This window comes from Schistocerca cancellata, chromosome 6, assembly GCF_023864275.1.
Source record: "Schistocerca cancellata isolate TAMUIC-IGC-003103 chromosome 6, iqSchCanc2.1, whole genome shotgun sequence".
NCBI lineage: Eukaryota > Metazoa > Arthropoda > Insecta > Orthoptera > Acrididae > Schistocerca > Schistocerca cancellata.
In genome coordinates, this window is record NC_064631.1 from 210,617,357 (window position 1) to 210,644,887 (window position 27,531).

The 27,531-nt window shown below is 44.4% G+C and overlaps 1 protein-coding gene across 1 annotated transcript in view; it reads right to left on the reverse strand.

Annotated features, from left to right (window-relative positions):
* LOC126191289 (uncharacterized) overlaps positions 1-27,531 on the reverse strand; it is an 84,155-nt gene that overhangs the window by 12,378 nt on the left and 44,246 nt on the right. Inside the window, exon 3 of the mRNA XM_049932103.1 lies at positions 3,345-3,515. Coding sequence (XP_049788060.1) covers positions 3,345-3,515 — 171 coding nt within the window. The remainder of the gene's footprint in view (positions 1-3,344; positions 3,516-27,531) is intronic.

A 27,531-nucleotide genomic window follows, 5' to 3' on the forward strand; every position in this document is an offset into this window, starting at 1 on the left:
CCGACGACATTGACTTAACGACCGAGAGTAGTGGCGTTTGTGTAGAGCTGTCAGTGCTAACAGACCAATAACATTGCGTGAAACAATCGGAAAACTCCATGTGGAACGTACGACGATCGCATCCGTTAGGACGGTGCGGCGACATTTGGCGTTAATGGGCTACAGCAGCAGACGGCCGACGTGACTGTCTTTGGTAGCAGCACGACATCGTCTCGAGCGCCTCTCCTGGGTTCGTGACCATATCATTTGGACCAAACACAACAGTAAAACCGTGGCCCGGTGAAATGAGACCCTACTTCAATTGGTAAGAGCTGATGGCAGGGCTCGAGTTTGGCGCTGATCCCATGAATCGATGTCCTCTAATTGTTAACAAGGCACTGTGCTAGCTGGTGGTAGCTCCACAATCGTGTGGATTGTGTTTACATAGAATGGACTGGGTCCTCTGGTCCAACTGAACCAACTGAGACCATTTGCAGCCATTCATGGACTTCATGTTTCCAAACCACGATGGAGTTTTTAAGGCTGACAGTGCTGCACGTCACCGCCCCAGATCGAATCTGCCCGCCGGATTAACGACGAGTGCCGGTGTGCCGGGCAGCATGGATGTGGTTTTTAGGCGGTTTTCCACATCTCTCTAGGTGAATACCGGGCTGGTCCGCACGTCCCGCCTCAGTTACACGACTCACAGACATTTCACACACGTCCGCACTTTTCCATGATTTACACTAGACGCAGACAGATGGAGTACTCTGATTCCGTCCCAGGGGGTACAGGGTGGTGGCAGGAAGGGCATCCGGCCACCCCTTCAAATCACCATGCCAAATCCGATTTAACCACGTCAACCCCGCGCACAATGCGGGACCAAGGCGCAAGCGATAGAAGCGATAGATAGTGCGGTACGTTACCAGACCACAATTGTTCCCAACTTGTTTGAACTACATTCGCGCGAATGATTTGCCCACCCAGATCTCCCGACGTGAATACCATCGAACATTCATAGGACAAAACACAGAGATCAGTTCGTGCTCTAAATTCTATATTGGCAACACTTTCGCAGCTATGGGCGGTTATAGAGACTGCATGCTCAATATTTCTGCAGGGGACATCCAGTGACTTGTTGAGTACATGCCACTTCGAGTTACTGCACTACACCGGGCAACAGGGGATCCGACACGATATGACGAGGTATCCCATTACTTTTGGCACCTCAGTATACACTCGTACGAAGCTCTCAAACTCAGTTTATGTTTCTGGATTCAGCTGTTAGTTGCTTTACGCATATTATTTTATAATACGGCTAAGAATCGCGGGCCGCATGAATACTCTGTTCGAACCACATATGCGCGGGATTAGCCGAGAGGTCTAAGGCGCTGCAAAATGGTTCAAACGGCTCTGAGCACTATGGGACTCAACTTCTCAGGTCATCAGTTCCCTAGAACTTAGAACTACTTAAACCTAACTAACCTAAGGACATCACACACATCCATGCCCGAGGCAGGATTCGAACCTGCGACCGTAGCCGTCACGCGGTTCCAGACTGTAGTGCCTAGAACCGCTCGGCCACCCCGGCCGGTCAAGGTGCTGCAATCATGGACTCTGCGGCTGGTCCCGGCGGAGGTTCGAGTCCCCCTTCGGGCATGGGTGTGTGTGTTTGTCCTTAGGATAATTTAGGTTAAGTAGTGTGTAAGCTTAGGGACTGATGACCTTTGCAGTTAAGTCCCATAAGATTTCACACACACCGAACCGCATGTGGCCCACAGGCAGCAGTTTGACAACCACCGCTTTAGACCATCAGTGTTGACAAAATAATAAATCTGGCAGCTTAATTTACGGAGTGGTCATTGGTCCCTCCGAACACATCAAATACATCATCAGCTCCTTTGTGCCATCCCGTCTCATCTCCACCTGACTATGCTGATTCCATGCAACCGACTGAGACGTACCCAGGACTGCACTGACGTGACACATTAGCAGTGGAGGATCGCATGACAGCCGAGTGCCACCTATAGCGCTCCAAAGCGATCACCATGTTCTTTTAAGTGGGTGACTAACATCCTGTCCATTGAGCTAAGGGGGTGGACAAAAATATGGAAACACCACAAAAACAACACATTACCTTTACTCACATGGTGTAGGAAAACCGTTGGCATTCAAAACAGCTTCTGGTCATCCGGAATGGATTCGCCGTGTATGGTCTTTGAGGGAATCTTATAACGTTCTTCAAGCAAAATGTGATAAGTTCAGGTAACAGTGATGAAGTCAGATAGCGATCACGTGTCCTTCTCTCCAAAGTGGATCACAAGGAGTCCGTAATATTGGGATCTGGTGACTGCGGTAGCTAGGAGATACGCGACAATTCATCCTCGTGCTCCCATAACAAGTCCTGGATGATGCGAGCTGAACGAATAGGAGCAGCGTCGTCTTCGAATAAAGTATTGGCATTGAGAAACAGACATTGTACTGTGGGATGGGCCTGATTAGCCACAATGGTCGTATACCCCTTGCAGCAATGTGACCTTGCAGAGTACCCAAGGGGTCCAAATCATCACCGAACCCCCGCCGCGTTTCTTTCTTGGAACATGAACTCGGCCAGAAGCTGCAAACATTATGCTATAAGACACATCCGACCAAATGGCTTTCTTTCGTCGCTTCACGTATTCCTGTTACGGGTATTTTAATCACTGATGAGTGGTTTTGGAACTCCAGCCCGCTGTGAAACACTTGCGGAGTTCCCTTCGTGTTGTTTTGGTGTTGATTGCGTTCGCAAGTGCGACATTCAGTTCTGCAGCGACATTTGCAGCTATAGTCCTCTTATTTTTCGTCACAATCCTCTTCAATGAACGTCCATCACTATCAGTCAACAAACACTTTCGTCCACGTTGTGACATAGCCGGTGACGGATTACCGCATTCCTTGTGTGTAGTATAAATCTTTGGTGTGGTGGCTCTCGACACACCAAACATTTCGGCTACCTTGGTTACGGAAGCAACCACAATACAAGCACTAACAATTTGCCCACGTTTGAATTCACTTGACAAAATACAGAGAACACCGTTGTGACCACGACTGGCATTAGCAGCGTGTTGAGGACATTAAGCCGTGCCGTTCGTGGTCGTAAACAACAGCGCAACCTGCCGGCTTCGCTATCATCTGCATTTATGTTCAATCATGGAGTCCTCGCTCTATTTCCATTTTTAGTCCAACCCCTGTATGTTCCCTATACTAAGCATTAGACACTGACCCTTAGAGTAGACTTACTGACGTGCACATCCTTGTCTATACATTTAAACCAAACGATATTAAACATGAGATGATTCCTTCAGTGTAAAGTCGCTTCTACTTACTGGCTTTATGGGGCAGTGGGGGTCAAATTCCAATATGTGTTCCACTCCCTCTGTCCACATCTCATTCTTGTCTGCCAGATGATCACAGATGTCTACTAAGGTCATCTTTAGGTCCTGTGTGCACGTATGTTGCTGATCTCTGCTCTCACATTGTGTCAGGAACAAATCAAACTGGAAAAGAAATAAATGATTCATATTTCCCTATCGGTGTCACAGATAATATTTTCATATTTGATTATCCATTCCAAAAGCAAACTTTTAATTAGTAATAGAAAACATTTTGTTAATTAAAGAGCCCTGTGAAAATAAAACAAATGGAACAGGTAGATAAATAAACAACTATTACTCGTTTTCACAGAGTCCCTACTTAGAGTGTCTGTTTTATTACTTGCTTCTTATTACAGCTTCTTGCACAAATCAGTTCTTAAAACTTACCTACGTATCAACGAAGTGCTCCTTATTTTATTTTACAAGAAACAAGCATTCGCATCACATAATTATGTGGTTAGTAGACATCAAATCGAATGTATTTAGTCCTAATTAAAATGTGTGGTATAGTACTGGACTGATAAGCAATAAGCACAAGTTTGAAAACAAACTACACTTAGTCTTTCTTGATAACAACTTATTGTAGATAGTCTGCCTACATACAGACACAGGTATCCTGAAGCAGGACAAGAAAGAACAATACTGAGATAGAGGGAGAGAGACAGACAGACAGACGGACAGAGAAATGGAGAAAGAGAGAGCAAAAGCCCCTGAGTGCTTCAGTTAATTAGTTTCTCCAAGGCTTCATTATTATGTACGTACTATTTAAAGCTATTTATGTATACCGTTAGCGTGTAGGCACATTTACAAATAGGTGGTTCAAATGGTTCTAAGCACTATGGGACTTAACAGCTGACGTAATCAGTCCCCTAAACTTAGAACTACTTAAACCTAACTAATCTAAGGACATCACACACATCCATGTCCAAGGCAGGATTTGAACCTGCGACCCGCGTGGTTCCTAGAACCGCTCGGCCACCGCGGCCGGCCCACATTTACACCGAAGAGCTGTGTCCTTCTTGTAAACTAGTTGTCATATTAAACAACACAGCGTAATAAAGCGAACATTATGTGTCGTTGTTATTGTTGTGGTGGTGGTGGTGGTAGTCTTTAGTCGAAAACTGGTCTGACGGAGCTCTCTATGCTACTCTAGTCTGTGCAAGACTTTTCATCTCTGTGTAAGTACAAAAATCAACAGCCATTTGAACCTGCTCATTGTGTTCAAGCGTTGGTCTCCCGCTACAATTTTTGTCCTCCCCCCTCCAAAACTTTCCGTTAACAAACTGACTATTCATTGACACCTCAGGATGTTTCCCATCACGCGATCCCTTCTTTTACAAGTGGCTTTCAATGAGTAATGCAGCACATTTTTTCCCGGTCAGTTTCGGCAGAAGAAATGCGTAATTTGTTGGGAGACGTCGTGAAATATTCCCGATCCAACTCCTGTAGTTTACTCTCATTCGATGTGATCGACAGATCACATTCAAATACCTCACTGCTGAACTGGATGTCTCTGTTGGTAGTGTTGACCCGCTCGTCCACCTGTTGAGGTACTCAAAGGTGTTTGCCCGCTGGGTTCCTTCCCGCCTACCAGAAAACCAAAAATAGCAACGAAGGACCATCTGTGCGCAATTACTTGCGCGTTGCAAAGCTGATCGTGGCTGTTGTCGAACGTCGTCACAGGCGATGAAATATGGGCGTATCACGTCGAACTGGAAACAAAATGGCAATCCATGGAGTGGCGCAACACAATCTCTCCCCCGAGCAAAAAGTACAGAACCACAGAGTCATGGCGACTGTCTTCTGGGACTCTGAAGGGGTTATCCTGTTTGATGTGCTCCCTCATGGTGCAACGATCAACTCTGAAGTGTATTGTGCTACCCTCAGAAAATTGAAGAAACGACTTCAGCGTGTTCATCGCTACAAAAGCGCAAAAGTCTGCGCACCAAAGAGGAGCTCACAAAACTTCATTGGACTGTTCTTCCTCGTCCACCTTACTGCCCGGATCTCACAGCTTTCATCTATTTGGCCTAATGAAGGGTGCACTCCGCGGGAAACAGTACTGGTGCAGCAAGGCTTTGGCACCGACGACGACCAGTACAGTGATACCATGGGTGTATACAGGCCCTCCCAGTAAGATGGGGTCAGGCCGTCGCACTGAAGCGAGGTTACATTGAAAAATAGGATTTTGTAGCCAGAAGAGCGAGCAATAATATTATGTAATGGAATCCTGAATAAAACCCCTGCTTTCAAAAAAAATTGTATTGCTTATTCAACGCCCCTCATAGTCGACTTGTGTCACAGATTTCTTTTTTTCCTTAATTCGTTTCAGTACCTCCTCGGATATATGTATCTATATATGTATCTAATCTTCAGCATTCTTCTACAACACCACACTGCAAAAACTTCTGTTCTCTTACTGTCCGAACTGCTCATCGTCCACGTTTCATTTCCGAAAAATGCAACACTCCAGACAAATACCTTCAGAATAGGCTTCATAACACTTAAATTGATTTTGTACTGTAATCTTCTTGTGAAAACCGATTTATTTTCCAAGACCGCTATGTTAACACAATTACTGGATCACTAGTTTCGGCTGTGTGTATTACCATCTTCATGTCTGTAAAAAGAAAATATATCGGGGTACAGGCTTACAGCCGACCGGTGTGGCCGAGCGGTTCTAGGCGCTTCAGTCTGGCACCACGCGACCGCTACGGTCGCAGGTTCGAGTCCTGCCTCGGGCATGGATGTGTGTGATGTCCTTAGGTTAGTTATGTTTAAGTAGTTCTAAGTTCTAGGGGACTGATGACCTCAGAAGTTAAGTCCCATAGTGCTCAGATCCATTTGAACCATTTTTTACAGGCTTACAGTCATGCAAAAAAACGCAGGAGGGCATACACACAGCTCAAGGGCAAAAATTACAGACCCCTAAAACCGAGAGGTGGTAGTTACATCACAAAGCGCTTAAACACTGTGTCACATTAGGACTATACAATTTGCTGTAAAATAATAACTCTCATAAAACTCTGCTTATATGAACGGATAAAATCCGAAATCAAAATATAATAATGAATACCTCTAATAAGTAAAATTTAAATAAAAATAAAAACGTACCATTACAATGACAATCCAGGCGTGCTATCATAAGTTACGTGCAAGTTGAGGTACAAACAGCACGAACAAGGTAGATACATGTCACATCTTGCCTCTACGTGGTATAGGACAGAGTAATTGACGACTGGATTTAGAGTATAACGGGACAATGTAACAGGGTCATACTTTTGTTTAACATCGGAATTAACAGAATTAACATAACATCAGTGTAGTATTCACCAAGTAATCATAAAGACAAAGTTTACACAATTTGCATGTAAAGGAGCCACAGCATGCTGTTAAGTGTCACGGAATGCTGCGTATATCATCAGATAAAAATTCGAAACATTTTGTAACGTCTCGATGACATAATATCTTAGCCATACGATATCGGTAATAGAATTAGCTTTGAAAGCCTACACAGTCGTCATTTACAGAATTATGCAGTATGATTTGACATTATTGGTAGGTTTTCTGAAAGCGAAGGATGACAACGATTATGCAATAGGAGACTGTGAAATAAGACGATGCAGGATAGCAATATAAGATACAGTTCACGTACAAGGCGCTTTAATAAAATATGTGCCAGTATAAAATTACATATAAAACATACCTTTCATTTTTTTAAATTTTCATCTTTATAACAACGTGTCATCAATGTATGAGCAAGAGCGTCGGTGGTTTATAACCATTGGACACTATTTCAGAGAGCAGGTATTGACTACTTATAAGGGAAGTTAATTGTCTCACATTTATCGGCTAGTTATGTTATACATAACTGCAGTGATACCTTACTTTCACATTTAAAATCAGTCGTCATGAACAGCAGAATACTTTTTTATTAAATATTCGTATTGTATCTCTGATTTACTCAAGGGTTTATGAATTATTGCTATTATGTTCTTCATATAGCTGCCGCTACAGGGTTGCTCAAGGAAGCATTTAACGCTTGTTAGTCATGTGCCCAAAAACAGTTAAATTATTTAGTCTCCATATCCAGGGAATATTTTTCAAGTTAATATCGCACACCTCTAATTATTCATTGATTACATTAGAACTAAATCTAGTCTAAGTTCACATTTTCAACAATGCAGAAAATTATTGCACAGTTGGAAACCTCACAACCGACTTAGCGACCTTACACTTAGTCGCCAAAAAGAAATTCTAACTCTATGGAACATCAGTTGCAGTAATATGATATTGTGAAGACTGTTTGACAGCGCCCTTTCTCACCGGAAAATACACAGTTGACGACTCATTGGGCTCCGTAACAACACTGTATTAGTAACTTCGTGTGCAAACAATGCATAAGGATTGAAAGATTTAATTTTGCCCAGATTTCAAGCTCTATATGCCTCACTCAAACAGGCCCTACATCAGTTCAGGCCCCAGGTGGTGCAATATGCTCATATTGCTGACTTATATTTTCCGCTTCACTTTACGTTCTCTGGCAGATTTGCTCTTATTTTTCAGACATTGAGTTTTTCTCTTTCAACCAGTGAAATGCGACGAAAAGCGGCTTGTCGCCGTAGGTGAAGGAATTTATTCTCCTCTAAACATGTCTTTATTAAACGTTCACAAATTTCTCTAATAAGAAAGTATCATTGGCCAGGTATCAAGGGGTTTAAAAACAAAGTACACACAGTCTGGGCCGCGTCGATCGTTTCATCTGATAGCACTGCTTAAGTATTTTACCCACGAGGTACCACATGTTGTTTTTTTATAACTGTGGAAATCATTGGTCGAAACAGTGCTTACCTCCTAGGGGTACTGGTAAAACTAGAAAACGATTATCAACTGCAAGTTGAGTTCATCCTCAAACTGAAGCGTATTTACAGTACGGAAGCTAGTGAAGACTTTTTGCCCTTGGCTTCCTTCAGCGAAGATGGGAAGCCACGTACTCAAATGATTACGACAATATGAATACTTTGGGCGCTGCAATTACTTTCTCCTCCTAATCTACTCATCCTTCTTTTACAACGAATAAAATTTGTACAACTGACAGAATTCGAACCTGACAATTATAGATTACATGCTCACCACTACGCTACCCTACATGGGTGCAGTGCTGTTACCGACTTGTGTGGTCCGATACAAGGGGTGTTACTGTTGACAAAATAAATTTCCGCGACGTTCGAAATAATATTTACGAGGAACCTATTTAGGAAATCTTTTTCAAAGCAAATATTCGACAATAAATTTGATTTGACTTCTGGGGCGAATAAAGTACTCTCCATCTTGTACAGCACTTCGTTTACTCTGGTATACCATCAGATCAACGTCTCCGTTCATTTGGAGCCACTGTTTTACTCAATTCGCTATGTGCACTGGGGAACGGTCATTTCGTAAGTTCATTCTGCGTCCCGAAAACCTGTGACGAACAGAAAGAGGCATTATGTTAGCCAGTATTTTGCAGCAGTAATAGCTAGAAAGTAGACAGTTCAGTTCCCACAAGAGGCCGCAACCATTTGCTGATATTCATCCCAAATTGTGACAGGAGTTTGGCCACAGCTTTGTGTCTGCTGGACATATTTGTTGTCGAATCCCTCTCCACTTGGACGATATACATGGACCTAACCATTTAGTGCACTAGAAAATGCCTTGTCGTCCGTAAATATAACTTCCTACCAGTACGAAAGCGGTTTACACTGTCCGCCAGTGCAAAGTGTAATCTGGCAGCGTTATGTTGCTCCTTCAACATATCGTTAAGGCCGATTTTAGTCCATACCTTCCTTTCTCCTTGAGATGATAACGTATAGTTCATCTGCTGACGCTTAGCTGTAGGATGTTTCTACTTTCTGGGCTAGTCCTGAAAGGGTCTTCATCGCTACAGTGAAGGACATTAATGCCTTGATCCTCAGTGGTAGGCCGTGCACGTCCATAGCGAGGTCCGGGGTGCCGGCCAGCCTGTGGATGGTTTTTAAGAAGGTTTTCCATCTGCCTCGGTGAATGCGAGCTGGTTCCCCTTATTCCGCCTCAGTTACACTATGTCGGCGATTGCTGTGCAAACACTGTCTCCACGTATGTGTACACCATAATTACTCTACCACTCAAACATGTGTGGTCACAGTCGTCTGGTGTGCGACGTTCCCGGGAAGGGGGATGGGGGGGGGGGGGGGGTCCAGTGTCCACTGGAGACCCGAACTGCACAATAAACCTGGGTTCGGAGTGGGGCGGCGGTGAAGTGGGTGCACTGCTGTGGCCTGTGTGGGGTTGTGAACCACTGAAGGCTACGGTGGGACGAAATCTCTCCGTCGTGTCTTGGTCCCTGGTTCAATACACAAGACACACACATAAATAAAAAGTCAATATGACGATGAAAAATGACATGGCAAATAATTAGAAATAAAAATACTTACATTTAAACCAATTAAGTGAATAAAAATAACACTGTGCTACCCCACTCGGTATTCGTGTTGTGTTGTTTGGCGTGTGTGTGTGTGTGTGTGTGTGTGTGTGTGCGTGTGTGTGTGTGTGTGTGTGTGTGTGTGTGCCTGTGTGTGTGTGTGTTGTGTGTGTGTGTGTGTGTGTGTGAGAGTGTTTGTTGGTTTCAGTGTGGTTATCAGGTATGGTGAAATGCAAAATAAAAGTGATAGACCCATGATTCGAGATCCAAACACAGCAAGAAAGAACGCCTGACAAGGAGTGGGAAATGAACTGACAAATTTTATGGCCAGTTTGCTCTGGCGAACGTTTCAAGCATGGCATTGAGCCCTCTGAGTGGAGGAAACTAGCTCCAACGCGTGAAAATCAGACTATATAATTTTAATCAGACTATATATTTCTCATCTAAATTATTCGTGTGCCTCCCAGAGCCCCGCTACCTGGAGAATAGCTGCAGGCAAGCCCTAAATTAATTTGATGGATGGTCACATACCGAGAGAATGCAAAATAGCTGCATGAGTTTCTCAGATATATTCCCGTTTCTGTGACTAGGTCAAGAAGCTCAATTACAGAAAGAAATATCGTTTTCGACCACTACGGCAACCAACACCACAAATTAAGAACGGCAGAGTTATTTCAGGCAGGCCGCCTATACAGATGTCGTTCAATTGTTTTTTTTTCTGGCTCAAGTGTACTACAAACTGACATGGACGTTTGCTGTGTACTGCTTCGTAGAAAACGGTAAGGAGGAGTGGACTAGTGAGTGGTGCAGCAAGTGTCAACGTAGGAAACACGGACAGGAACAGAAATGATTAGCGAACACGTAAACACAGTAAACAGAAGTTTTACTCAACTTGTAGCTTTCTACAAGTATTGCGAAGAAACTTTGCAAAAGAATAAACAGAAACAAAGTCCAGCTATTACAGTTAACCTGTGTGCAGTGTGAGGCTCTCTCTGCAAATGCAAGAGCGAACTGTCGAAGGCTGGATGAGGCTGAAGAATGTCGAAGACCGACTGAGACAGGGCCATGGATCTGCCGCAGACCATTGTACACTGCGGCGTCGGAGGGTGCTCGTAGTCGGAGCCGCTGAATGTGTGGCTACCAGGCGCTCGTCATTGGATCCGTCGGGACCACACGCGACAGCTATCGGCATCTGTCGGAAACGTACGTTTCCATTGTCAACTGTGAGACGCCGGTGAGGGTGTTATCGATCCGTGATACCATACATTCAACAGCCGCCTTTCGACTTTTGAACTAATTATCCACCTTTGTTATGCCTAAATGTCATCTACTCTGGTGTGTAAAGAAGTATTTAGTCAGAGACGCTAATGCTAGTATGTCTGTCTGCCAACGAAATACTGAAAGAATCGCAAACTATTCTGACTGCTGTCTGCAGCAATGATTTTCTTTAAGTGATGTGTCAGTTGTCAGTTCCCTGAAAAAAATACAGCCGTTTCCTCCCCATTGTCATTCAATCCAAACTTCTGCTCCGTCACTGATCATCTCATTCCCAGCAAGATGTACAGGGTGATTACAATTAAACTTTCGAAACGCTGTAGAAATAACACCACTGGTCAGAAGGACGTCAAATTGCTGTAGTGTACAGAGAAGTTGCAGCATTAGAAAATTGCAGCGAAATGCAGGAAGATCTGCAGCTGATAGTCACTTGGTGTAGGGAGTGGCAATTGCCCCTTAACATAGTCAGATGTAATGTATTGCGAATACATAGAAAGAAGGATCTTTTATTTTATAATTATATGATAGCGGAACAAACACTGGTAGCAGTTACTTCTGTAAAATATCCGGGAGTATGCGTACGGAACGATTTGAAGTGGAATGATCATATAAAATTAATTGTTGGTAAGGCGGGTGCCAGGTTGAGATTCATTGGGAGAGTCCTTAGGAAAAGGAGGTGGCTTACAAAACACTCGTTCGACCTATACGTGAGTATTGCTCATCAGTGTGGGATCCGTACCAGGTCGGGTTGACAGAGGAGATAGAGAAGATACAAAGAAGAGCAGCGCGTTTCGTCACAGGGTTATTTGGTAAGTGTGATAGCGTTAGGGAGATGTTTAGTAAATTCAAGTGGCAGACTCTGCAAGAGAGGTGCTCTGCATCGCGGTGTAGCTTGGTGTCCATGTTTTGAGAGGGTGGGTTTCTGGATGAGGTACCGAATATATTGCTTCCCCCTACTTATACCTCCCGAGGAGATTAAGAATGTAAAATTAGAGAGATTCGAGCGCGCACGGAGGCTTTCCGGCAGTCGTTCTTCCCGCGAACCATACGCGACTGGAACAGGAAAGGGAGGTAATGACAGTGGCACGCAAAGTGCCCTCCGCCACACACCGTTGGATGGCTTGCGGAGTATAACTGTAGATGTAGATTTCTGTTGGTAAGAACTGATGGAAGGTTTCGAGTGTGGCACAGACCACATGAAGCCATGAATCCAAGTTGTAAAAAGGCACTGAGCAAGCTGATGGTGGTTCCATAACGGTGTGAGCTGTGTTTATATGGAATGCAACTGCTCCTCTAGTCCAGTTATCCTATCGCACATTTATGAGACATAATCGAGACGTCAGTTCGTGCAAAAAATCCTGCACTGACAACCTTTTTGCAATTATGGACGGCTACAGAGGCAGCATGTTCCTGCAGGGGACTTCCAACCACTTATTGACTCCATGCCACATCGAGCTGGTACCCTACGTCAGGCAAAAGGATGTCCAACACAATATTAAAAGGTATCCCATGACTTTTGTCACCTCAGTGTGATTATGCTTATCCCAAAAGTTTCTTTACATCTTGCGATAATGTTCCGTTAAGCACGAAGCGTTACATGCTGTCGGCAAGGGAGTCCTACATCCAATCACAAATAAGGCCTGATACTAGATAGACTATGAGAACAAAAGTATCCGGACATTTGGCTCAAAATGACTTACAAGTTCGTGGCGCCCTCCATCGGTAATGCTGGAATTTAGCATGGTGGTGGCCCACCCTTAGCCTTGATGACACCTTCCACTCTCCCAGGCATATGTTCAGTAAGGTACTGGAAGGTTTCTTGGGGAATGGCAGCCCATTCTCCAAGGAGTGCTGCACTGAGGAGACGCATCGATGTCGGTGAGGCCTGGCACGATGTCGGCGTTCCAAAACATCCCAAAGGTGTTCCATAGGATTCAGGTCAGGACTCTGTGCAGGTCAGTCCATTACAGGGCTGTTATTGTTGTGTAACCACTTCGCCACAGGCCATGCATTATGAACAGGTGCTCGATCGTGTTGAAAGATGCAATCGTCATCCCAGTCTTGGATTGGGATGGAAGAAGGTGCGTTTCCACTTCACCATCACAGTGGAAACAGTGGGCCTAGGGATGTTTAGGAGTGTAGAAATTTCGCGTACAGACGTACGACACAAGTGACACCCAATAACCTGACCACGTTCAAAGTACGTGATTTCCGCGGAGCTCCCCATTCTGCTCTCTCGCGATTTTTAATGACTGCTGAGGTCGCTGATATGGAGTACCTGGCAGTAGGTGGCACCACAATGCACCTAATATGAAAAACGTATATTTTTGAGAGTGTCTGGATACTTTTGATCACATAATGTAAGTTCGTACTCTGTTAATCGAGCGACAGTGTGGAACTGTATCGAATACCTTCCGGAACTCAAGGAACACGATATCAATCTGTACGCCTTTATTTACGTCACCCTAGACTTCAAGGACGAACAGAGTGACCTGTTGGTTCGCAGGTTGATTTGGGGAACAGGACCAAACAGCGAGGTGATCGGTCCCATCGGATTAGGGAAGGATGGCGAAGGAAGCCGGTCGTGCCCTTTCAAAGGGACCATACCTGCATTGGCGTGAAGCGATTAGGGAAATCACGGAAACCTAAACCAGGGTGGGCGGACGCGGGTTTGTACCGTTGTCCTCCCGAATGCGACTTCAGTGTGCTAACCACTGCCCCATATCGCTCGACAAAGCGACCTGTATTGCGCAAGATCTATCTTCCGGAGCGAATTGTTGTTGCTTTTTATAGAGTAGATTTCGTTCTCCAGTAACGGCGTAATGCGTGGTCATACAAATTTTCCATAAGTCTACACCAGCTGACGTCAGCGATGCACACTGAGGTGGCAACAGTCAAGGGATACCCCAAAGTATCGCGTCGGACCTCCTTTTTCCTGATGTAGTGCAACAACTCGACGTGGCATGGACTCGCCAAGTCTGCGGAAGACCCTGCAGAAATATTGAGCCATGCTGACTCAACAGCCGTCCATAATTGCAAAAGTGTTGCTAGTGCAGAATTTTGTGCACAAACTAATCTCTCGATTGTGTCCCATAAATCTTCGATGGGTTTCACGTCGACCAATCTGAGTGGCCAAATCCTTCGCTAGAATTGTCAAGAATGTTCTTCAAAGCAATCGCAAACAACTGTGTCCTAGTGAAACTTCCGTCGCTGTTTGGGAACATGAAATCTATGAACGGCTGCCAATGGTCTCCAACTAGCCGAACGTAACTATTTCCAGTCAATGATCGTTTCAGTTGGATCAGAGGACCGAGTCCATTCCACGTAAACGCAGCCCACACGGATATGGAGCCACCATCAGCTTGCACAGTGACTTGTTGACGGGTCCGTGGCTTCGTGGGGTCAGTGCCACACTCGAACCCATCCAACAGCTTTTACCAACCGAAATCGGGACTCATTTGACCATGCCACGGTTCTCCAGTTATCTTGGATCCAACCGATATGGTCACAAGCAAAAGAGATGCGCTGCAGACAATGTCGCCGTTAAGCGAAGGCCATCGGCCACTGCGTTGCCCCTGGTGAGAAGTAATGCCTGAGGTTTGATGTTGTCGTCACATTCTTGACACTGTTGATCTCGAAATGTTGAATTGCCTAACGGTTTCCGAAACGGAATGTCTCATACGTCTAGTTCCAGTTACCCTTCCGCGTTCAAAATACGTTAATTTCCATTATGAGACCATAATCAACTCAAAGACCTTTCACATGAATTACCTGAATGCAAATGACAGCCCGCCAGTGCACCGCCCTTTTATACCTTGTGTACGCGATACTATCGCTATCTGTTACGTGCATATCGCTATCGCATGCCTTTTGTCTCCTCAGAGTAGGCCTATAGGCGCATCAATGACTGCGAAAGTTCGAATGGGGCGAACTCAAACAACCAAATGGTTGAGGCAAATGGTCGCGATAACCAGAAATTCCAGGTCTGAGTCGCAGCTTGGTACAAATTTTCAGTTGTGACTACAGGTTTATTATATTGTAGGCTGAGCTAAGCACTGACATCATGTCACTGCGTCTTCATTCATTTGATCCCTATAAAAGTATTAATTTCATTCCATGGCATTTAATTCATTTCAACACAATGTACTGACTACCTGGCAAAGAGTCGACGTGCCACTGTGCAGCGCGAGTTTACGCGCCTTGCAGTCCTGTTGAACGTACTTGCAACTGCACCCGGTTTTTGACGTGGGTCCCTTGTTACCTTGATTACCCATACGTCTTTGAATTCCCTGTATGAAGTCATCCAAATGTTGTCTCTGGTTTATATTGTAATGGAAAATACCATCACGGTGCAACTTAACTTCTTGCTGATTGACACACGCTGTCTTTTCCTATTCCTTCAAGTGCCTCGGTTTGCGCGGCCGGTCCCATGTGGCGCTATAGCCTCGCTGATCTCATGCCGTGTGATGTCCTGCTTTCTGCAGATGACTGAGTAGCCTCTGACAACTTTCTCCTACACTTTCATTCATTTCCACTGAGTAATGAGTACGTTACGGCACTTTATCTGTCTCGTCCTTACGTTTAGCAGAGCAGTGTTCTTTGCAGTCTGTATGGAGGAGAGCCATTGATACTAACGATTGGTCCTAGTGGTATGACTTCTTCATGTATTTCAGGCAATGTAGCGTGGGTGGTCTGAGTGCTCATGTTGACACATTTTTCACAAGTTCTTCAGAGAGATCAGAGTTCATTAGGAGCTCCATTGTCTTCCTGCCAAGTGCCGACGTGGGATATCAGAAGAGACCTATGTTTAGCACGCTAATACACAGAGCCAGGACTATTTTGGACAAAGACCACTTCGGCTCTGAGTTTAATCAGCCGACAAAGCCGTTCAGAAACAATGAATATTCAGTCCGTGACATAGAGAAACCAATGTAAACACCAGATTCTCTAAGTTGACACTATCATTTAAATTTAAACTTTAAAAGACATTTCAAAAAATATCCACAAGACTAGCAATGTTTCGCAAAAGCAACTGAATAAGAGCCGGTATTAGGAAGCCTTTCCAAACCCTCAAGTGCCTCAGTGCCATGACAGAAGTTTATAATGAGTTACAGTTCTCAAATTTCAATCAGAGACAGATGACGATTTACAGAAGGGTGCTGACTGCTACAAAAAACTCATTAATGGCTAAATAATATAAAATACAGAGAATAAAATTAAAGCACTCCGGTGATGATGATTGGTGTTTTAGGGCGCACAACAGCGAGGTTATCAGCGCCCGAAGCACTCCGGGGTGACGTTAACAGGAAGCATGGAGAGGCAAACAAAAACATGGCAACATACAGGATGTGAAACTAAATTCCTTTCAGCCGTCTAGTTTCCAAATTTATTTAATGTGGCTACCAGTTTCAGCGTTTTACTGCGCCATCTTCAGGCACCTACCGACGTGTAGGAAGATTCTACCTCGGTTGTGATCGAATCAGGGGCCACCAATACTGCTGTTAGTAGATTTATACTTGCTACAGCGATCACTTCAACCATCATCTGCCGGCAGATGATGCAACCATCATGCAGATGATGGTTGAAGTGATTGTAGCAAGTAGAAATATACTAATTCCAGTACTGGTTTTGATCACAATCGAGGTAGAATCTTCCTACACGTCGGTCAGGATCCTGAATATGGTGCAGTAAAACGCTGAAACTGGTAGGCACATTAAATGAATTTGGAAACTAGACGGCTGAAAGGTATTTAGTTTCACATCCTGTATCGAACAGCGGAGTCCCACAACCATCTCTAAGAAGAAAAACATACAGAGACAGTAACATACCGTTAATGGAGTGGATAAAGTAACAAACGATCCATATCACCTAGGAAAATATGTGAATGAGCATTTTTAAAATATAGCAGAGAAAATACAAAAAATCCCAAAAACAAATATAACATCCGTAAATAATTATGCACTAATACGATCATGTTATTACCGATCATGGAGGATGAAATCAGTTAAATTGTACAATGTTTGGATTTAGATAAAGTAACATTATGGATGCAGAAACGATGCTTTGTTAATAAACACAGGAAAATGTCTAGAGTATTATAAATAGGTAAGAGTTGTGTCTTTGATAGAGAAAGGTTACGGATAAGGCAGACATTCTCAGAAATAATGGAATCGATTATGAAAGAAGATTAACTAATTACTTGAATAAATACAACCTTGTAAATGAATCGTAGTTTTCGTTACATAGTGGTAAAAGTACAGAGTCAGCCTTGGTAGAATTCACAAAAGGGGTTTTTGATGCTCTTGACAGTGCTCTGACAAAGTTGGATAAAAGATTCTACTAAATACTCTAGAATCATTAGGAATAAGAGGTGTAGTTAATGACTGATGCCAATCATACCTAAAAGGTAGGTTACAATGAGTATAGGTAACATAAACCTTAAATAAGAATAAACTATTAGTGAAGCACTTGCCGAAAATAAAATACTTAAATAGTGGCAACTATTTATTCACAACCCATACAAAAGAGTTACATGTTTGCACCTGTTACCGTCCTTCAAAGTAGTCACCAGCGTTGTGTAGAACCCGCTGCAAGCGATGTGGAACGCATAGTATACGGTTAGCAGAATCTGTTCTGTTGATGGTACGAATGGAGCGGTCTAAAGTTATGGTGATTCTCGTGTACGACTGTGGTAGTGTTATCATAACACATTACGTTCCTCCACGGTAGACTGTCAACGCACAGTATTACTGTTCGTTTTTGGAGCAGCACCTGCGACCAGCTTTGCGAAGGAAGCAGTGACACTTTCTGCGCAACCCACCCATCATTTTGCGCGACAATGCGGGGGAACATACAGCGCAAGCTGTGGCTGCTCTGTTCGGTATATATGGACTGGGAAGTACTGTACCAACCACCATAGACCCCGGAATTATGTCCTTGTGACTCTGCTTTGATTCCGAAGATGAAGAAACCACTAAGTGGCATTCGCTTCAGAAATGTTCCAGAGATTCGACAGGCAGTAGACCGCTCCATTCGCATCATCAGCAGAACAGGCTCTGCTAACGGTATACTATGCGTTCCACATTTCTGGCAACGGGTTCTACACAATGCTGGTGACTACTTTGAAGGACAGTAACAGGTGCAAACATGTACCTCTTTTGTATCGGTTGTGAATAAGTAGGTGCCGATTATAAATATCTTTTCAGTACACTGGGGATGTTTAATAACTATGTGAATACATTTGCCAAATACTTATGCTCATCAAAAATAACGTTGATAATTTCTGCACAAACAGCTCTGGCTATGACTAAGGAATGAAATCTAGAGAGAATTAACATTTACCAAAAAGAGAATAAACATAGAATCCAAAACAACGTTTTCTACCAAAGAATAAAAGTGTACAAACTGCTCAATGAAATTAAGATATTATTGAAACGAAATTACTTAAAAAGACAGTTAAAAGTATCTTTTATGCAGAAAATTCTAGACAGTAAGGATTAGTTAGACAGAACAGAGTACAAGTTTGGTACAGAGTGTAAATAATAACGGTAATGGCAATACTAAAGAAACATCTACCATTTCACATAACATTTTCACATTGTCCTTTTTCTTCTTTTCGATTTTCATTGTTTAGTGGAAAACCGTAGTCCAAAAGCAATACAATGAACGGTACTAAAGGCTCATTCTTTCCTGAGCTCAACATCTTACTCATTATATAGAGACCCAGATTTAGTTTTACAGTTTATCAAATGGAAAGTTGCAGAAGACAAAATGGTGCTGACGCTGGTTGATGGTGTGTGTAGTGTGTAGTGTATACAGTGTCTGGTAGTCAGAAACGAGTGAACAGTGTAGCACACACCGTTTTCGTTGTGAAGTCATTTCTTTGCAAGACAGTAATGTACACCGTGTATAAACCGAATGAGGTAGCATTGTTTAAAACAGACTAGCTTTGTACTCGGAAGGCTTGAGGTTCCATTCCCCATCGAGCCATTCTGATTTACGTTGTCTGTGGTTTCCCTAAATTACAGTAAGGCCACGGCCAACTACGTGTCTCGACTTCGTTAAACTAGACCTGTTCGCATGTAAATTCCTGCACATATAAATTACGTATTTTTCATTGTTCTTAAATTGTGATACAATGACGTGACGAATACTCTTGTAAAAGTGATTCATAGATGAATGAAACTACTGCTACTATTAAAGCTACATTAGGTCATCTCTGTCAAGGAAATCAAGGTGTGATGCAGTTCAACCAAGCCAGGAAGTTCAAATGGTTCAAATGGCTCTGAGCACTATGGGACTTAACATCTATGGTCATCAGTCCCCTAGAACTTAAAACTACTTAAACCTAACTAACCGAAGGACATCACACAACACCCAGTCATCACGAGGCAGAGAAAATCCCTGACCCCGCCGGGAATCGAACCCGGGAGCCCGGGCGCGGGAAAAGCCGGGAAGACCATCACATAGCGAGGCTACCGTTTCGCAGTGTAACAACAAGTAAGTACAGATATCTGGAAAATCAGGGGTGGTCGAACACAGTCTAGTAAACGAACACAATGTCACATTCGAACAGACAGGATTCTAGGTCATGCTTCGAACTACAGGGACTCTGTGACTAGAGGACCAGTGGAAATCAGTGTTACGACAACTTCAACAGGGACACAGGTTAAGCACTTAGCAAGGCTTGGAGGCGTACGCTTGGCAAAGAAAGATCAAAGAGGAAAATGCAACATAGTTTACTGCTCGATATACGTGGCGGCGCAACAAGCAACTCCGGGCAACAAACAAAATCGTAATGTATGAATGCAGAGTGTGACATCTCAGATTACGACATCTCTGTGACGTCATCCTGACGCAATGTAGCAAATCAGATGCCTTCCTCTGAGCATGACAGTGGGATCCTCTCCAGTTTCACAATAGTCAGTCGTAGCTCTTAACGATGGTCGAGCTTGAGATTTTATCCGACTTTGAAGCAGAAAGTTAACCGAGAACTTTTTATCTAGTGAACACTGTTCACAAAGATTTATAGTAAAAAGCATAATTTACAGCATGACATATTCACTAATAAATTACTGAAGTACGTGAGTCAATGTGTTTGTTTTTGTCCCAGTCGGATTCAGCGCCTCCTCCTGAACCTTGTTCTAGGTAGTCAGTCAGCTCTGGAGATTATCGGAGGAGTAGAACGCGTAACAGATGAAGTGTTCAAGAAACGCCCATGTGAAATTCTCCAATTTTTTCAAAAGTACTTACAACTCTACGCAAATATATACTCCTTTTCTGACTGTTCCTTTATGATCCACCAGTTAATGTTACGCCAGCGGATTCATTAAAGCAACAATCAGACACCAGTCCACACAGACTTGCAACGCGGGTGGTATTTCGTTTAAACAGGGGACAAATAGGAATTTCTCATTTATGTGGAACAACTGCAAACCCCAATCCCTTGCACGGAGGAGGCTCATTGGGTTACCCAGACCTTCCGGTCTAGGAAGACGCACCGATGCCCTCACTGTAGCGCACCTGCGGGCCAGAGCATCTAAGAGCATCACAGACCTGTTATTTCTCAATCTCGTGCGGCTAGAAACCACCTGTCCTTCTAAGAAGAAAAGCAATCGCTGACAGCACGAAGGGTGTGACGCGAATATTTAGCAGGCTAGAGTCTCGCTCGTTATCGGAATTAACCACACAATTCGTTCCACCTACTGGAAACGGCCATGCACCACCCTCCAGCGAATCAAGAAAGAGCTACCAATCTGTCAGACCTTCCGGTGTCCGGGCCTGCTAAGGTTCCCCGTGTTGAGTCAAATTAAGCCCCAGGCTCCACTTCTGGTGGTGCTCTTCCGTCAATTGATTTAAGTTTCAGCTTTGTAACCAGACTTTCCGCGGAACCCAAAAACTTTGGTTCCCTGCCGGCTGCCCACCGAGTCATCATAGGAGCTGCGAGGGAGACCCACATAAAAACCCATACGCCTCAAGCCCGCGATTCAAGTAACCTTGAACTAAATAAAAAAGAATAGATAATAGTGACGTTAGAAAACATGTAGCTACCTGTTTGATGCAGGAAGTGGTGTTCGTGCGCATCCAAGCCACTTCAACAGTATTTCGATTAGAGATGATTAACCGGTACGTGAAGTGTACCGGTTTTATGTCGGATACCCTGTATAAAATATCTCATAAGAAACTGTCTTTATCCACAGGCTATTCTATAAATTGTAGTGTGAAGCACAGGTACACAGCTAGTCTCTGATCTAAGAAAGATGTTTCTTTCTACAATAGCGCTGAAATAATTGCTCTGTTGCCCGCGCAAATCTCCTTACCAGGTTAGTATCCGGATGATATAGATAGTTATATGCTTATTCTGCTCTTTGCATGGCCATTTTCACCTTCTGTGCGTTCAGAACAAATTGCAGCACATTGTCAAAAAATACTGAGTTCAGGTTTCCAAACTCAGGAAAATATAATCTCTCCGTCTTACCGTAAAAGGGTACATTCATACAAATTTTGAAAAAATATTCATTACTCACTGAAACACACTGATCGACTATTCCATTTTGTAGAATATCGATGGGTCTGACGCCTTTAACTGGTTTCTGGCTGGTCCTTTTAGTTAATTTGACTTTATCACAACTTAATATTATTTTGTGCAAGCTATATTATTCCATGAAGATTTGTGTATTCACTAAATTTGACAATAAAATTCTTGTGCACCACAGATCCACAGTATAAGTGGCATACATCTTCTACAGCTTCGACATATCCCAAAGGTCAACGTAAAACGCAGTATCCTCACTTTTCACCAGTGCTTAAAAACAATACATCAGTGGGTATTTTATAAAACCGGTAAGGTTGTTGCTCTCCTTTCTTCTGTAATATATCTCGTTTGTCCTCCAGATGACGTCTCTAATTTCGTTTTGGTAACTGATGGAGAAATCCCATCCAGCTTCGTTAAACAATGAGTTCCCATGTAATATCGATCATAACAATGATAATCGCGACAATTTGTCGAGAACTTTTTTTCTTTTTTCATGAGGTGTATTCAGCTCTCAGTGTAAACTGTTCAAAATTAGAACTTTCATTTCAGTCAGTTTTGTATCAATCTGTACTGTTCCAGACATGTCAGATCTTTTTGGCGTGTAAACACAAGCATTCCTAATGTGCCGAAAACTCAAGTAAATTCAAACGCTTCCATTTATTGTATACTGAGGTTCTACTTGCATCTAGATGAAACTTAGCTGAAAATTCTATGTTTTTATTGTCTTTCTTTCCATGTTTAGTAAGCTGGATGATTTATTCTCCAATACCACCACCAGTACTGTCAGTGCATATACAGTATAACTGGTTGAGACCAAATGACTTAGTAACAACTCTTAAGTATGTGAGAGCTGAGTTTCTCCCGGCGTATACAGCGTTCAAATAACTTACGGGGCCGGCCAGTGTGACCGAGCGGTTCTAGGCGCTTCAGTCTGGAGTCGCGCGACCGTACGGTCTCAGGTTCGAATCCTGCCTCGGGCATGGACGTGTGTGATGTCCTTAGGTTTGTTAGGTTTAAGTAGTTTTAAGTTCTAGGGGACTGATGACCTCAAATGTTAAGTCCCATAGTGCTCAGAGTCATAACTTACGGGAATACAACCAAGTGACGGCGTCGGCGACCGCCGATATTTCAACAGCAGTACGCCCAGACATTTTCAATACAAAACTACAGCAAGTAAGCACTGTGCAAGGGGATTTAAAACCTCAGTTCTCAGAGAAACTCGGGAAAGATAACACACACACACACACACACACACACACTGATAACACTAGCGTCATCACTAACTGTGGTGTCACCGCCAGACACCACACTTGCTAGGTGGTAGCCTTTAAATCGGCCGCGGTCCGTTAGTATACGTCGGACTCGCGTGTCGCCACTGTCAGTGATTGCAGACCGAGCGCCGCCACACGGCAGGTCTAGAGACACTTCCTAGCACTCGCCCCAGTTGTACAGCCGACTTTGCTAGAGATGGAACTGACAAATAGCGCTCTCATTTGCGGAGACGATAGTTAGCATAGCCTTCAGCTACGTCAATTGCTACAACCTAGCAAGGCGCCAGTATCATTTAATATTTATCTATGGATGCCTGTACAGTAAAGACCGATGTTCTCCAATTGTGGATTAAAGTTAAGTATTCCAAGAGCATCGTACTTTATTTATTAGACTCAACTCCTTTAACTGTTCCAGACCTCATGCAAGCCTGCGTGAGCTGAGCGCATGCATTTCGGCCTCCTTTAGCAACACGGTGTTGGCTCTTCTGCCAACACACCACATGGCGACGAGCTAAATCGCGTTTGTACCAATTGCTGCACTAATTTACTTGTGTCATGGCTTCGCCACAATCTCCAGATGTACTGTCCGAATTTTATTGCTTGCAGAATCAGCAGACACAGGCCTTGCTGAATGCCCTTAGACAGCTCGTCCTGGGTCAACGTGCACTGCAAAACGATGCGGCAGCCGCCGCTTCACCGCTACCGCAGCCACAACACACAGTTGCACCACCTTTTCGTCCTTTTGATGCTGCACTGGAAAGCTGGACGGAGTGGTCACGCCGCCTACAGCATTCAAGGTATTGAGCGGCAGCCTTTTTTGCTTTCTTGTGTAGGGGTGCAGACGTACCATGTGATAGTGAAATTATTTCCCCGACGCGACGTAGCAACTCTGTCCTACGAAGAAATTTTGTCTGCATTAGATGCATATTTCAAAGAATCAGTCAATGTGGTTGCAAAAAGGTATACATTCTTTCGTACAAAACGTATGGCCGGTCAGACTAATCGGGAGTGGATTGCAACTTTGCAAGGCCTTACTAGGGATTGTGCTTTTGAGTGTGAATGTGGACTCCCTTATTCAGATACTATGGTACGTGATGCTATTGCACAGAACGTTTCTGATGTTCGTATACGGGAACAGATTTTGAAACTAGTCAATCCCTCCCTTCAACAAGTGATGGACATATTGGATCAGCAGGACACACTTGACTTTGCTCAGGAATAATTTGAAACTTCGCCACCTGTGTGTCACGTTAACCGGCCCGCCGGGAGAGCTGCACGGAACAGTAAACAGTTCTCGCGCCTGGCCGCGCCACAACCGCCTAGCTCTCATCTACGTGTCCCGCGCCAGCATGCAAATGCAGTGAAATCATGCCCGCGGTGTGCTACTAGACATTCGCGTGAGAATTGCCCGTCACGCCAGGCTATTTGCTTTTTCTGTAATAAAAAAGGACATGTTCAAAGTGTTTGCCAGAAAAAGCTCCGATCGGACACTCACAACCATTCCAGGCCCTTTGCTTCGCGCCGTAATCGAACCAAGGATACTCGGGCTCGTGAACCTTCGCCCATGGAAATTCATGTAGTTCATGCCACTCCGCCCAGTGCCACTCTCTCTAACAGTGACTGTGTTCGTCCCACAAATCGTGTGCGTCGACATCGACGGAAATCCCGTCAGGTCGCAAGTGATTCTGTACCAGTGTCAGTTCACGTTGCACGAGACAGTCGCTCTTGTCGTCAGCAGGACAATAAACTTTTTGTTGATTTGGACATTCAGGGCGAAGTGATACCGTTCCAGCTCAATACCGGAGCTGCAGTTTCACTAATCAATCACGACACGTACAAACAGCTGGGCAAACCTCCGTTGCATGCCGCAAATGTTAAGCTCACTAGTTATTCAGGACAGCATATCCCTGTGTTAGGACAGTGCAGACTTCTTGCAACATACAAGGGACAAACAAAACTTATGTCAATTTACGTACTTCGTTCTTCTTCTGCAGTGAACTTGTTTGGTTTAGATTTATTTCAGTTGTTTAACTTGTCTATAGTCAATCAGGTCCTATCAGTGAACCAGACTGTGCCTTCCGCCAGTGTTTCTCGTCTATGTGAGGAATTTGCCGACATTTTTGCACCGGGCCTCGGTTGCGCTAAGAACTATAAAGCACATTTGTAACTGAAAGTAAACGCGCAACCGAAATTCTTCAGAGCGCGCAATGTCCTCCACGCATTGCGTGATGAGGTCACAAGAACGTTACACGATTTGGAATCTCAAGGTGTAATTGAACGTGTGCCATCTTCTCTCTGGGCATCACCCTTAGTAATTTTGCAAAATCCTTCCGGCAAATTGAGACTTTGTGTGGACTTCAAGGCAACAGTGAATCCACAACTAGTGCCTGCAACTTTTCATTTACCCCGCCCGGAAGATCTTTTTGACAAACTGTGCCCGGGTAAATATTTTTCGAAGTTGGACCTAGCAGATGCGTACTTGCAAATACCGGTGGACGAAGAATCCCAGCGCGTTTTGGTGGTTAACACGCATCTTGGTTTGTACCGATTCAAAAGACTGCCATTCGGGTGTGCATCCGCCCCTGCATTGTTTCAGCAATATTTACAAACTGTTTGTGCGTCGGTCCCTACTGCAGCAAACTACCTGGACGATATTGTGATCTCCAGAAGACGGAAGAAGAACATTTAGCCAATCTCAGAACATTATTTCAGGTCTTGTGACAAAATGGTCTTCGCTTGCGGAAGGACAAATGTGTGTTTTTTGCTCGTGACTTACCCTACCTGGGACATGTACTCAATGCCCAAGGCATACATCCCAGTCCAGAGCACCTCCGTGCCATACAAGATTTGCCTTCGACGCAGAATTTGAAGCAGCTACAGAGTGTGCTGGGAAAACTTAACTATTATCACAGATATGTTCCACATGCCTCTTCCATTTCAGCTCCGCTTCATCGCTTACGCCGTAAAGGTGTTCTGTTCGTCTGGACGACGGAATGCGAATGTGCCTTTCGCCAGTTGAAATCGGCGTTGCTTTCCAATACTTGCCTTGCGCCATTCGATCCCCAGAAACCCCTTTTGTTGATGGTAGATGCATCGGATTTCGGGATCGGTGCTGTGCTTGCGCGCAAAGATGGTTCGCACGATCGCCCTATTGCCTTTGCGTCCAAATTGCTCTCGTCTGCGCAACGAAATTATTCACAGATCGAGAAAGAAGCTTTGGCTCTCGTCTTTGGTGTTACTAAGTTTCATGATTTCTTGTATGGTCGTCACTTTACCATCATCACAGACCACAAACCTTTGACCTCGCTTTTTCATCCGACCAAGCCTGTACCTCCGCGTACAGCGCAGAAATTCATTCACTGGTCTATTTTCCTCTCGCAGTACCGCTACGATATCTTGTATCGGTCCACTGCTAAGCACAGAAACGCTGATGCATTGTCCCGTTTGCCTGTTGCTGAGGATAGAGCATTCGATTCCTCCGAACTTGCATGCATGTTCATTGATTCGGAAACCGATGTCGTGGTCGAATCGTTTCCGATTGATTTTCGTCGTGTAGCTACAGCCACAGCTGCTGACCCTGTCCTTGCTACCGTTTTGCGTTTTGTTGCTACGCAATGGCCCTTGTCAAAGTCGCGGATCGGAGATCCGTTGGTTCGCCGATTTTTTGCTCACAAGGAGAGACTTTTTGTACGACGTGGTGTTTTACTTTTGCGTTCTGATAATGATCAGTCCAGTGTCGTGGTCCCATGTTCGTTACAGTCCTCTGTCTTAAAGCTTCTCAACCAAGGACATTGGGGTATAGTGAGAACGAAACAACTTGCTCGTCAGCACTGTACTTGGTTCGGAATCGATGCTGCGATTACGAATATGTGCTCTTCTTGCATGGCGTGTGCCGAACAACAATCCGCACCACCGCGGAAATTCTTTGCATGGCCGAAAGCCACTTCCCTTTGGCACCGCTTACACATCGATTTTGCTGGTCCATTCTGGAATGCTCGATGGTTGGTTGTTGTCGATTCATTCAGTAATTTTCCTTTTGTTGTCCGGATGTCTTCCACGACGTCTTCTGCCACCATCCAAGCGTTATCCACTATCTTTTGCATTGAAGGTCTTCTGCAGACTATTGTTTCCGACAAGAGCCCACAATTCATGTCTGCAGAATTTCAGTCATTCTGCAAGGCCAATGGTATTCAACATTTGACGTCCGCGCCGTTTTCGCCACAGTCAAACGGTGCCGCTGAACGTTTGGTCCGGACTTTCAAGTCACAGATGTTGAAATTGAAAGAGTCGCATTCTCGGGAGGACGCGTTATTGCTCTTTTTGTCCTCGTATCGCTCTCAGCCCCGCGATGGTTGCTCGCCGGCTGAGTTGCTTCACGGTCGCCCTCATCGAACCTTGATGTCTTTGCTACATCCGCCGCATCAGGTTCCTGTGCAGCGGCAGACACTTGCTTTTGCTCCCGGCGACGTTGTATCCTATCCCAGCTATCGAGGTTCACGGCGTTGGCTCGCAGGGCGCATTCTTCGCTGCCTCGGCCGCGCTATGTATCTGGTTTTGGGGGCCTCTGGTGAGGTGCGTCGGCATCTCAATCAGCTGCGCCTCTGTCGTCGCACGGGATCT